Source organism: Erpetoichthys calabaricus, chromosome 4 (genome assembly GCF_900747795.2).
Source record: "Erpetoichthys calabaricus chromosome 4, fErpCal1.3, whole genome shotgun sequence".
In the NCBI taxonomy this organism is placed as follows: Eukaryota; Metazoa; Chordata; class Cladistia; order Polypteriformes; family Polypteridae; genus Erpetoichthys; species Erpetoichthys calabaricus.
Genome location: NC_041397.2, coordinates 144,796,554 through 144,810,908, shown reverse-complemented (window position 1 = coordinate 144,810,908; position 14,355 = coordinate 144,796,554). Strand labels below are relative to the sequence as shown.

General features: G+C 36.2%; 2 protein-coding genes across 2 annotated transcripts in view; one reads left to right on the top strand and one right to left on the bottom strand.

The window, feature by feature from the left end:
• The window catches only part of arl13b (ADP-ribosylation factor-like 13b), a 326,110-nt gene that overhangs the window by 162,766 nt on the left and 148,989 nt on the right, over positions 1-14,355 (bottom strand). The window lies entirely within an intron of this gene.
• The window catches only part of LOC114650310 (E3 ubiquitin ligase TRAF3IP2-like), a 99,024-nt gene that overhangs the window by 65,165 nt on the left and 19,504 nt on the right, over positions 1-14,355 (top strand). The window contains exons 4-7 of the mRNA XM_028799862.2: positions 3,666-3,705; positions 6,414-6,484; positions 6,572-6,669; positions 7,880-7,948. Of these exons, the coding sequence (XP_028655695.1) occupies positions 3,666-3,705; positions 6,414-6,484; positions 6,572-6,669; positions 7,880-7,948 (278 nt within the window). The remainder of the gene's footprint in view (positions 1-3,665; positions 3,706-6,413; positions 6,485-6,571; positions 6,670-7,879; positions 7,949-14,355) is intronic.

Genomic DNA, 14,355 nt, shown 5'->3' with positions numbered 1-14,355 from the left:
TCTTATGAAAAAGGATATGAATGGATGATTAAACTACCAAGATTAGATAGTGCTAAACCATGATGGGACTTAAAATGAATAGGAGAATCCTGTAATATATTCAGTATTTAACTAACAATAACTACAGGTATTACAGCAAACAGTCACAACAGTATTAGAGTAGACTGGTCAGAGTGTAACAAAGGTGTAGGTGAATGTCTAGTAGTAGTGTTTATCCGGAAATTATGAAATCTGGATATGATTTTATGTGTCAGAAAACAGTCCTAGTAATATTAAATGCAGGTTTCAGATTAAATCTATGATAACATCATAATTCCTATAAAACGAGATGTTGGTAGAACCAGTTAGACACAGACATACATATGTCAATCTTTTATATCTGTCACCCTTTAGATGGTCCTTTCTCAGGTTTTTGATTGTGTTTCTCTTCAGTTTTTTACTTGTGCCAATACTGGATGGTGGAGGAATTCTATCTAGTTTGCAATGCAATATATTGAATAGATATGCATCCTCACATATAGCATGTACAAATGAACACACCCATCCTTCTGCTGATTCCAGCATAGGAGAGAGTTTCCCCCCACCCACAATTACAGCAGCCCAGGTAAGCAGAGAGCTTCGTGCCAGCAAAGCAGTGGGTCCAGATGGAGTATTGGCCCGACTGCTGAAGGCCTGTGCGCTGGAGCTGGGGAGTCCTCTACAGCGCATCTTCAGCCTGAGCCTGGAACAGGGGGAGAGTCCCGAGGCTTTAGAAAACATCTTGCATCACCCCAGTCCCAAAGGTAACATGTCCTATTGAGCTGAATAACTTCCGGCCTGTTGCTCTGACGTCACATGTGATGAAGACCATGAAGTGGCTGCTGCTTCACCACCTGAGGCCTCAGGTCCGCCACGCCCTCAACCCTCTGCAGTTCACATACCAGGAGAAGGTGGGAGCGGAGTATGCCATCATCTATATGCTACACCTATCCCTGTTCTACTTGGACAGAAGCAGTGGTGCAGTAAGAATTATGTTTCTGGACTTCTCTAGCGCCTTCAACACCATCCAACCTCTGCTCCTTAGGGACAAGCTGACAGAGATGGGAGTAGATTCATACCAGGTGGCGTGGATCGTGGACTATCTTACAGACAGACCTCACTATGTGCGTCTCGGGAACTGCAGGTCTGACATTGTGGTCAGCTGCACAGGAGCGCCGCAGGGGACTGTACTTTCTCCTGTCCTGTTCAGCCTATATACATCAGACTTCCAATACAACTGGAGTCCTGCCACGTGCAAATGTTCGCTGACAACACTGCTATCATGGGCTGCATCAGGAGTTGGCAGGAGGAGGAGTATAGCAACCTAATCAAGGACTTTGTTAAATGGTGTGACTCAAACCACCTACAACTGAACACCATCAAAACCAAGGAGCTGGTGGTGGATTTTAGGAGGTCCAGGCCTCTCATGGACCCCGTGATCATCAGAGGTGACTGTGTGCACAGGGTGCAGACCTATAAATACCTGGGAGTGCAGCTGGATGATAAATTGGACTGGACTGCCAATACTGATGCTCTGTGCAAGAGAGGACAGAACCAACTATACTTCCTTAGAAGGCTGGCGTCCTTCAACATCTGCAATAAGATGCTGCAGATGTTCTATCAGACGGTTGTGGTGAGCGCCCTCTTCTACGCGGTGGTGTGCTGGGGAGGCAGCATAAAGAAGAGAGACACCTCGCACCTGGACAAACTGGTGAGGAAGGCAGGCTCTATCGTAGGCACGGAGCTGGACAGTTTGACATCCGTGGCAGAGCGACGGGCACTGAGCAGGCTCTTGTCAATCATGGAGAATCCACTGCATCCACAGAACAGTATCATCTTCAGACAGAGGACCAGCTTCAGCGACAGACTGCTGTCACTGTCTTGCTCCACTGCCAGACTGAGGAGATCGTTCCTCCCCCACACTATGCGACTGTTCAGGTCCACCCGGGGGGGATAAACGTTAACATTATACAAAGTTACTGTCTTATACCTGCATTTTTATCACTCTTTAATTTAATATTGTTTTTATCAGTATGCTGCTGCTGAAGTATGTGAATTTCCCCTTGGGATTAATAAAGTATCTATCTATCTCTATCTATCTAAAAGTCAGTCTGACTGAAACAGTGGAACTCTCATCTACCTTCTAACCATAATCTCTTGAGGGTAGATGATGGATAATGCTAATTACTGAACCAAACTGTTTTTTGTTTGCTTTTGGATCTTGACACTGAGTCTGTATTTTGCCTGTCCTGCTGCTGCAAACAGTTATATCTTGAAGCATGTGAAGAAAAAAAGAATTTGCCACATTACTGACATTTCTTCACAAAGGGCCATTGACTCCATTATACAGTAGATTCCAGTTACATCACAAACAGAAAGCTAAATACAAGCCGCAAACATGGACTGATGTCAGTTGTGATTAGCTGCTGACTTTCTTTGCACTAAGTTTATATAATTAAGAAGGCTGGTAAAAAAAAAAAACATAATTTAAAAAGCCTTATGGACAGCACATCACTAGTGAAAAACATGTCCATTTACTTGGCAGGTGTTTGCATATCGTTACTTGTTACTTTGTACAGTAGGGAGAAACCCATTTTGAAAATAAAGCCATTCTTTGATTCACTGATAGAGACATTCATTAGGCCTACATACCTAAGCAGCATACTGTCATTGACAGATCATTTAGGGTTTTGAAAGGTCATTTGACAGTGAAGCAATGTTAACATCATGCAGTTACCAAATTGAGTTGCCTGTATCTCTACTGAACAACAGGTAAAGTTTATATGTGGTTTAACAAGTGTCTGCAAAGTTTCTCCCTCCTCTCTTTTTAAAGAGATTGTTAAAGGATCAGACTTGCTTTTTAACATGGCATACTGTGATATGGTTAATATCAAATATTTTAAGCTTTGTCATTACATACTCTCTTTCTCACCCTCTCTCTCTCCCTCCCTCCCTCTCTTTCCCTCTCTCTCTCTCTCTGTCATTCATATACATATATGAATGCTGTATCTATATTTTTTGTAGCTATTCATACAACTATTGCATGCTCTCGTACCGCTTGTTGTTGTGTGTGTTGTGACTATTCAAGTTTAGACAACCCCTAAGCTTTGACATTATATTGTAGTTTTTCTATGGTTCCCTCGGAACACCCTGTGGGAGGCTGAACAATGGTTTAAGGCCAGTGTCCTCCCTCCCAAGTTTTGCCGATTTATATACATAAGGCTGTATCAAAAAAAAAACGGAAAAGTTTTAAACTCTGTATTAACAGGAAGGCATAGCAGCACATGGGAGTCCAGAGAAAATAATCATATACATTTCTGAACAAGCTAAAAGCAACAGAGAAGTATATATGGATATGTTTTCAAAAGTATAAAGGGAATAATGAAGGTAAAAAGCAGATATTACTGTGCACTATGGTCATTTGGTAGCTGGTTTAGAATGATTCTCTGCTCAGAAAAATATAGATACATGCAGCCATTTTCTTAGCAATACGGTTGAAAGGAGCACTGCTCGGGCCTTCAGCCCATTTTATTTTTGCCTATTACATGAATGTTGAGTCCAGTTGTTACAATATACTAAATTTAGTCATCTTACTCATGAATTTTTTTTTTAACATTTTTCTTACGGTTATATCTTCTTTGCAACAGATCCAGCATGCTGCAAGCCAGGGGTGGGCTCCACACAAAGGTATGATGTGTGTAGCTTTCTGCGGGTTGGGGGAGAGTTTCACTCTCTTTTGGTGCTGTATGAATGCAGCACAAGACATATCTCTTTACTTTGTAAGATCTACTCAGTAGAAATAAATACAGTAGTTACAGTTTTCCTTTGTCTATTTAAAACACCAGTTGGCTATAATTTTAATGGGTAACAATGGTTGGGTTTTTTATAATGGTGATTGACAAAGGTTCCAATGCATGGACTACTACACAGTGATCAATCCTCACATCAACTGTAGGTTTTTAAAGAAGAGTTTACCAGAAATTGTGCTTTTGGCAGGGTAAGAAAGGTTGCCTTGTTAAAATTCCATGCTCTATTGTATGAAAAATTATCTTATGTTCATAATTTCCCTTTATAACTTCAGTCCACCAATAAGTTAATATACTTGACATTGTTTTGGGCATGAGGCAAGGACCTGTCTCTCATGGGAGTGGCCAGTGAGAAAAAAGCAATTACTAGAAAAGTGCTCTATTTTATATATGTTCACTGGGCCAGGTTCAATGAACAGTAACTTGCTTTTAGAAAAGTATCAGAACTTGTTTAGTACCACAGGAAATATTCTCACCTCCTCATTCTATTAGTGAACTTAAATTTGCCTGCTGTGATTTAGACATACAAGCAGTACAGAGGTTAAATAAATCCATCCATCCATTTTCCAACCCACTGAATCCGAACACAGGGTCACGGGGGTCTGCTGGAGCCAATCCCAGCCAACACAGGGCACAAGGCAGGAACCAATCCTGGGCAGGGTGCCAACCCACCGCAGGGTTAAATAAATCCCTAAATGTAATTATTTTTTATTTGTAGGGTTTTTTTTTTTTTTTTTTTTTTAATACTAGGGGGCTTTACCCCCTGCTTGCTTAGCTTGCCAACCTCCATGTTTTGGTTTTCCAGATACACACTTTAAAGATTTTTTTTTTTTTCTTTGAATTGTTGCTATTTTATTAGTTTCACTTTTATTTCTGAACTTCTGTCAAAACAATATTTGGAATCTTTCGAGTCCAAATGTGCTGAATTTCTTTAATGAGGTCAGTGAGACGTGTTTAATGACTTTGTACCCATAATTCAGGATAGGTTTCTCTGTTTGGAATTTCAGCACAGACAAAAGGATCCACATCATCAGCAGTTAATATTCTTTTTTTTTTTTTTTTTTTTTTGCAAAGTAAACAATAAATGCATGTGAGGTAAACTCCATTTTTGAAATTCTCTTGACTTAAACTTCAAAGCCTTACAATATTTACATACTTCTGACATATCACCTATGTCTATATATTCAATCTCTATTAGCCTTTTCATTATTTCTCTGAGTAGTAATTTCTCTTTTTTTGCGCTAATACGATGTTTACTTTCTTTTCTTGACAATTTTTTTTTTTCCTGCTTTCATATTCTGTATCTTGCTCTGCATGTGTTTCGCACCTATGTTTTTTTTGAGTCTTTTGAATTCCAGTTTTCATTATCTCTAACCTGCTCTGCATGTATCTTTTATTTCTGACCTCGCTTTATCCTGGTTTTGTTTCAATGACACCTGATCCGTGGTGATTATTTTCCCTTTATCGAGTAATAATTTACTGCGATCTTTACTTTCTTTTTTTTTTATACTTTCTAATTTTCCTACTTTCATATTCTTTAACTTTCTCCACGTGTATCGCACCTTTTTTTTTTTTTTTTTTTTTTTTTTTGAGCCTTTCGAATTCCATTGCGTTCATAATCTCTAACCTGCTCTGCTTGTGTATAGCGCCAACGTCCGGATTGGACGTGCTCTTTTTTTTTCAATTCCACTTGTTCTAGGCTGATAATTACTTTACATATTTTCTGAATTTGCACCTAGATTATTCTTTTTCTTTTTTGTCTTTCCAATGCTTTTGAGTCTCTTTTCTCCGCGCTGCTTTCTTCTTCGCTTAGTCGTCTACGTTTCATCTATAACGTATTGTCCTTATACACTTTATATGTGCTGAGAGCCCTGGATCTGTGTGTGCTCAAAGCCAAAACATGACTGTGTTGCTGCCCGTGCTCTTATTTGGTTGTAAGTAGGACGTGTCTTACAAGAATCTCATGTTCTACGTCCTCATGGGACAGTTCTGGGTCAATGTCTTGGCACAAAGTCTCATGTTTAAGTATCTCTTGTATGTATCTCTTTAGTCTCGCGGGTCTTTTAAGTGTCTTCCGTGATTTTAACGTGACGATCACGTTTCAACACCCTACTGTTTTTCTGCAGAATTTTTTTTTTTTTATAATAGAGAGTTCAGTAACCAGGTGTATAAGAAACCTAGACAGGAAATTCATTCTCATGTTTGTGTTATTTTGAAATAGGTTTCTTGACCCCAGTCAGTATCACCAAACCTTCTATACCATTCTAATACATTACTGGCTAGTTGCAGTTTATGAATTTTAAAACCCCTTCAATAAGAGAGGATTTTTTTTCCTAATTTTTATTTTTAATTACCCATATCAGGGTTTTGTCTTTACCATACATTTTAAACGTTATTTAATGCACATCTTGTGTTATTTGCAGGAATGCCTATAGTGCCATGCCTTGTATGTAGTGTCTGTTAATTTTGGATTAAGAATGGGAGGGGTTTTGTTTTGCCAATAGTTTCCTTCCATGTTTCCTACTTGTTAAATCTGTTTCACTGGACATCAACCAGTGTGTTTTTTTCTTTTGCTTTTTTTTCTGTTAGAACACAAATTCCAACACATGACCCCCAAAGAAATGGAAAGCAGTTAGTCATGCCAATATCACTGGAACAGAGTGAGTATGAGTGAGCCTGATTTTTTAATATTTATTCTGCCCACTGAAGTTCTGCTAATGCACTAACATTAGTGTTTTGTTTTACAGGGAAAGTATTTGTAACATATGAAACAGACAGTGACAATCATGTCCATGAGATAATCCGTTTTGTCACGTTGCTGAGGCAGAATGGATTTGATGCACATGTAAGTTACGTTTTAATGCTTTTTGTATTATATTGTTGCTTGGTGCTTCATCTGAAATAATTTGTAAGTTAGAACTTCTTACATGTAAATGTCTGGGGTTGTGAGAACTCCATCAGTCAGTCAGTGAGTGGCAACATAACATTGCAATTAGAATTTTACAAGAGAACATGTTTTAGACAATTGTTTGAACATGTTCCAGAATATATTGGCAAGCGTCCTGGGGGGGGGAAATAGCAGCAATTTCACATTGGATGTTTTCCTTCAAATCTTCCACTGTGCGAGGCTTGTTCTGATAGACTTTTCCTTTGAGCATACCTCAAAGGAAGAAGGTCCAGCAACTGGAGGGCAAAGCCCCTTTGAAATTACCCTGTTGCTGAGGAAGGACTCAATTTCTTCCATACTCCTTGCCGATGTGTGACGCGTTGCTCCATCTTGCTGGAAGTAACCTTCCGTTAACTCACGATCATCCAGTTGATTCTGACATCACTTAAACGAATTAGTGACCCAATATGTTCACACCATAAAGATGTGCTGCTTCGTACTGTACACCACCATCCTGATGAGAAGTTGAGTGGCTGAGTGAAAGGGTATGGGCAGTAGGCTCACAGAAGTTGCAAATGGAGGTTAAACGTCGCGATGGCTGTCTGGCGCCTACCTCATCACTCTGATGCAGGGTCATCCCAGCTTGTTCGAAGCTTCATGCGAGCACATTGCATGCTGTTTCATTCAGTTGCTTCGTCTTAACGACAGTTATTACAGAATATCCGGGGCCTCTTTCAAGTGAATCTCCCTGTACTTGGTAAATGAGTGCACGGAAAAAATAATTAAATAAGTCGTTAATAACAAGCGACACAAATGATATTAATGATTTTATTTGGAGAACAAGTTTTATATTAGTTCAGAGTTCAAGGGTGCCATTATATTTTTTTAATATTCTGAAAGGAAGGTACAGTAGGGGAATATCAGCAAATATTCTAAGATTCAATAACTCAGTGACAAGCCTTGTGGTCTGTGATAGCTAGTTTTAAATTGCAAAAATTAATAGCTAGGAAGAATAAAACTTTTCTTTGCTTCTGTTCTCTATGAGCAGGCAATTCCAGGTGGGCTTCCATACTTTTGTTTACTGGAGTCTTTGAAGTGTTTTAAGTATGTTGTGCAAATAGAAATGTTGACGAGCTTATATTGTTGAACGTTTTCTTTTAAATTTCAGATTGACATGTTTGAACAAAATTTTCGAAGTATAAGCAAAATTGACTTTATGGAAAAATTCATCAGTGAGGTACATATTTTATGCTACATTTATGTAATATGCATACAGTAGTTTCTTGCATAACATATTCATAAATTGTGGTATGTAATGTTGCATGTACTTACCAGCATGGCACTGGTACTGTAAAATAACATGTATAGTATAATAACATGGGAGAAAAAAATCACTGTAGCAATTGTGTGTACATTTGGTTTAGAAAGGAAAACTGAACAGCTTGTGATACATTTTTTGTGGCATTGATCACCTATGCTCCTGAGATTTAAACAAGATTAAGTATTTCTATTAGTTTTTCTCTTAAAAGATTTGGCTTGGTCTTTTGGCCTTAACAGCTGCACGCTTGTTCTTTAATTCTTGTAACTATAATGTAATATTCCTTTATTGGATATCATGTGATCTTGCAGTTTATGAGTTAATTTTGAGAGACCAAGGCTCAGCTTCTTTAAATTGTACACCCCACAAAAGCTCCCAATATCTGTCTGTTTTGTATTACATTTAAGGAATTTCCCTTAAAAATAGAAACTGTGATGTTTTATCAGGGTGAGTTATCCATTTTTTTTTTTTTTTAACATAACTGACATCAGATTAGCTTTTAGTTATCTCCCACTTAACCAATATTCACTAAATTTGATTTAAAGAATGTATTTTAAATATCCCATATGATTATTGTTTTTCTCCTACTGAGCTGTAGCTCCTACTGAGGTACAACATTCACTGGTCTGGGAGCACACTTTTTAGTGAAAGAGTTAAGATATTAAAGATATTAACATGTTAAAGATATTTACACACTAGAACTATCAGTGAGAATAAGAAGTTCAGGCCAACATAATAGATCAGTGGGCAGCACGGTGGAGTAGCAGTTAGTGCAGCGTCCAAGTTTAAAGTACTGTGTCTGGTCATTGTCTGTGCAGATTTTGTTTGTCCCCATGTCTACAAAGGTTTTCTTCTGGATGCTCCAGTTTCCTCTGTTCCTGCATGTTAGATGAATTGGTAACTCCAGATTAGACCAGTGTGAGCTTGAATGAGTGCATGTGAGTGTGCTTTCTGATTGACTGGCATCTTTTCCAGTGCTCTTCCCTGCTGTATCGCTTGAAAGGACAGGCTTAAGGTCTGGCACAGCAACACTGATTTTGATTAAACAGATTTGAGAATGTTGTGTTATAAATCATTAGTTACATATTTGATCACATGTCCTTGTTGAAAAACATATTTTAAATTAAGGCATTGAATCAATCTTGAATGTTCATTTTGCAGTTTTAAATATTTCTATAATATTTTATTTTTTACACTACCAGTCAAAAGTTTTAGAACACCTCAGTTTTTTCAGCTTTTTTTCAAATTTAATTAGTCGAAAAGCAGTGAATGACCCAAAATGCTGAAAATGTTTTAAACAGTTTAAATTTAAAGTTTAGGTTAGCAAAAACTAAAAAAAGGAGGTATCAGAAATCTGAAGATAACTGGAAAAACTGAGGTATTCTAAAACTTCTTTTTGACTGATAGTGTATGAATCCTAAACTGCTTTAGCTTTTTCTACTAACTTAGATTAACCCAAGATAGTGTACGAGTTTATTCAAGTACTTGATGATTGTTTGGACTGAATAGCACTTTTCGGTCCCCCTTAATAAGGATATCAGTACTTTGTGTTATTCCAAATCTAGCTTTATGTATGTTATTTAAGAAAAGCCCAACTTTTCATGACCTGTAATCCTCATAAAGTGGCATTTATAATTACTTTTGTACAATATGCAATGCATTGAGTATGCTAGACTTCCAAATGTTTTTCACCAGGAATACTTTGCATAGTCAACTTCACAGCATATGTTTCGTTCTTGTATGTAGAACATTATTGTAGAAATGGGTGATACATAAGGAAAGCTGACAAGTCCTTTTAGCAAAGTTTCTAATTTGAATGTAGTGGAAAAATTTGAAGCATAATTGTTCATAAGATGCAAAAACATTATCTGTATACAAATCTGTATGTGTTTTAATACTGGATGTTTTTCAAGCATTAAATACTGTGTAGGTTTGAGAGGGTAGAAAAAGCTGATTATCATGTACAGGTGTAACATATAATTTCTTCTCACTCTTAAAGTGCTTTCTACATTGGTTACATATTCTGAGTGATTGATGGACAGTTGAATTATCAGTATATTGAGGATTAATTGTTTTGGGGCACAAAGCAGGTCATATAAAGAAGTACAGCAAGATTGTATTTCTACTGTAGACCAGACTTGTGTATATTTATTAATTTGTGTCGCTGTCCAGGTCTTTATTTGCCGCCCAGTAATGAAATTGAAAGTTAGGTCGTGCCATGCCCCTTTTGCTTTAGGTCATTGTAAAGTCAACCTGTGTATGCTTGGGTATTTTGAATTCCAAATAAATGAGGTTATAATTGAATCTAATTTCTTAAAGAACAATTTGTTAATGCATATTGGGATACTCTGAAATAGAAAGCTTAGGAAGAGTGTTCATCTTGATGTTATTAATTCTCCATGTTAATGCGAGATGGATGGTAGACCATCTGCTTATATCTTGTTTCATTTTTTTTCCATGCAGATAGCAAAATTTTGTTGAAAAATATATTTACTTGTTATGTTTACCCTGTATTTGAACTGATCTGCTAAAAAAAAATGGGAAGGTGTCCAGTCTAATGTTGTGTGCTAGAGAGTTCACTGGAAAAAGTACACTTTTATTCAAATTAATTTTAAGACCAGATATGTTTTGAAATTCTGCTAGTGTATTGAGGACTGCTAGTACGGAAGTATGTGGATCTGATATATACAGTACTATATCATCTGCATATTATGATCTGTTCAAGTTCTACTCCGGTAATCCCCTTTATCTCTTGATACATTTAAAATGTGAACAGCCAATGACTCAATGGCGATTGTAAAGAGCACTGGTAAAAGGGAGCATCCTTATTGAGTACCATGTTCTAGTTTGTAGTACTTTTAAATAGTTTTGCTAATACAAACAGAGGCTCTGGACTGGTATCGAGTAATTTGTGCAATGTGGTGAATAGGTAGTCCCATTCAACCATGTCAAATGCTTTTTCTGTATCCAAAGTGTGTATCTGGTGTGTTAGATTTTATGGGTAGTATTTAACAAACATAGAAGGTTAGAAGCTGTTTGCTTTTAATAAATCCAGTTTTATCTTGTGTTATTACAGAGGGAAGCACTTTCTCGATCTTTCTAGTTAAAACTTTGGAGAGTATCTTAACACATTATTCGGAACTGAATATGATGCACATTGTAATACGTCCTTATTTTTCTTAATGTTTGGCGAAAAGTTTAAGGTAGAATTTTTTTGTCTCTAGCTTCAATAAACATTGCTAATATTAGTAGAGTTAACTTATTTGAGATTTTTTATAAAATTCCACTGGGTAAACATTAGGGCCTGCTGCTTTCCCACACTGGAGTGAGGTTTATAGCGTCTAGTAATTCTGAGAGTGTTTGAGGTTTATCCAGTTCCTCTGCGCTAAGAGTATCTAGCTGTGGTTTTTGTAATGCATCAAAAGACTCATTAGATTGTGTCTTATTATCTTTAAACTGGGTAGAATATAAGGACATATAGTACTCTTTTAAATGTGTAGGCTGTATTTTTTATGGTCAGTGATTTTACCTTCATCTGTGTTGGTAATATGTTATTGCGTTGTGAACTTACTGTTTGTGGATTTGTTTAGCTAAGATCTTATTAACCTTCTCTTTGTGTTCATAGTATTGATGCCTCCATTCAAAGACGAGCTGTTCCGTTTTCTTTTTTTTGTCAAGAGGTTAAATTCTAATGGCAAAACCTGTCTTTTTCTGTAAAGTGCCTCATTTGGAGACCTGGCATATTCTTGACCTATTCTGTTAATTTCATTGATTAGCTCTGATGCCTTCTTGATTTCCAATTTATTTTTGTGGAAGAGATTTGAAATAATCTCTCTTCTTAAAAAAGCCTTAGAATTTCCCATAATATTTCTGAAGAGACCTCTGAGGATCAATTTGTCTCTTAAAAATAATCAATTTGCTTGGAGATGAATTCTGTACAGTTGTCATCAGCTAATGACAGAGGGTTAAGGTACCAACTATGAGATGAGTGTGTAGGGCAGAGTGATTTAAGTTCCATGATCAGTGGGGCATGGACAGAGATAACAATAGCATTGTACTTTCAAGATTTGATAATGGGCAATAAATCATTATCAATATAAAAATAAGCAGTTATTTAGTAACTGTGATGTACTGGTGAGAAGCAGGAATATGCTCTTGAATTTGGATTTAAAAATCTCCATGGGTCTGATAAGTTATAATCCATTACACACTGTGTGGTTATTTTTGCAGTGTCAGATGTTATCGTCTCTGTAGTTGAAGACCAATCCTTGTCTGAATTTAAAACAAAATTAAAGTCTCCGGCCATTATAAATTTATGACAGTTCACATTAGGAATAGAAACAATTACATTTTGAATGAAATTTCTATCATCCACAATAGTTGCATAGTTATTTATCAGAATTACTTTAGATTGAAATAAATTACCCATCACCACGACATATCACCCTTCAGGATCAGTTACTACGTCTGGTACTACAAATGAGATTATTTGGTGGATTAAGATTCCCACACCTCTAGTTTTCTTTGTATAAATTTGGCCAATTCAATCATTTTGCAACTGAACTGTGTCCTTGCTTATTCAGTGAGTCTTCTGTAAAAATGCTATCTTGGAATTTAGACTTATTAGGGGAGAAAATAATTTTTCTGTTTATATCATGATTGAGATCTTTAATCCAGCTCACAAAGAGCAGCAGTCCTGTCTAGATTATTAGCAGCATTCCCCCCCCTCTGCCATTTCTAATTATCCTTTTAACTTAATCCTTAATCCTTTTAAAAGTTACCATTTTTTGTATATATTACAGAACTTCACATTAAGAAATGTTTCTTTTATTTATTTATTTTATTTTAAACTAATTTAAATTAGTTTTGACAAAACACAATTCAATAGAAACCGCTCACACAAAAGTACATTTTTCAGAGAAAAGATATCATACTCAATGCTTAGAATTTTTTCTTATCCTTTATCCATTGAGGTGATCCTACTCCATTACCAATAAACTAGAGCTATTGTTTTACAGCTGGTTTTCTTGGTATTTTATGATGCTTAACAGTGCTGGATGTTCCTGATACTAAATTTTACAGTCACCAATTTATTACATATTTCATATCTTATTATTTTTACAGAATGTCATAGCAAGACTACTTTTACTTTTTTGACTGTTTTTTCAGGCTACTGATTTAAAAACATGTTCTACTTATTTTGTGATTTATGCTTAGAATATATGAAGAATATAAGAATATTAACTCTCTGTCCTTGAAGTTTTCTATTGATACCAAATTATTCTCAGTAAAACAATTCTCACTTTTTATTTGAACCAGACTCATATTTAATTCTCTTATGTATATGGCTGCCACTCCACATTTTCATCCTTGCCAACATAAAAGGATTGAATCACTTTGGATGGATTTTGGTATTTCTTTGGTCATACTTGACTCCATGTGTAATTGTATTATATTGCTTCTGATCTTGCTTTTTTCTTATAAATAGTCATTTTCATTATTAGTATAATTTATTTTGATGGCAAGATTTTTGTTCATATTTATTGATACTGTTTTTTTTTATATTTTTTGTCTGTTAAACCTAGCATTTCCTGCAGTAGACACACAAGTTTCAAATAAATCTTTCATTCAAATGCAGCAAGTCTGAAATTATAGGTATACTCACATCAGCCTGTGCTCCTCGAATCTACATTGAAATTTGAGCTATTTGCTTAACCTCTAGTTCAGTCTTAACTGGATTACAATTTTGAGAATTGAGAATTTTTATTGCTTTCGCAGAGATTTTTTTTAATTTATACTTAGAATTAACTTCCTTAATTTATCCAATGACCAGCAATGCCTACCAAGAACTACCCCATAGATGTAGGCGTTGAAGTCAAGGTGCTGGAGTTGTTGACACAAGTAGCGCTTCATATGTATAAAGATGCTGATTTTGAATTTCACTGGATTGCTACAGTATATGTTTATCTCTTATGAATTTGGAGTACCTTTAACTTTATACAAGCCATAATCACTTATAAGCACCACTGAAACTCCTGTGATAGGACTGTCGTACAACTCTCGTACAAGCTCTATTTGAGTGGAAGTGAAAAATACAAACAACAGTTGGGTTGGAGAGTGGGACCTGTTCAAAAATAAATATATATATGTATATATATAATATATAAATAAACAGCACTATGAGTTAAACAAGACCCGCCCTATCCTGTGTTCAGTATTTTGACTGTATGTTGTGTTAATCTTGGATTTGTGTTTATTTTTTTTTCTTGGTGAATCGATCTCTCTATAGCTTTTCTCTGTTGTTGGGCCTTAAATTTCAAGTATTG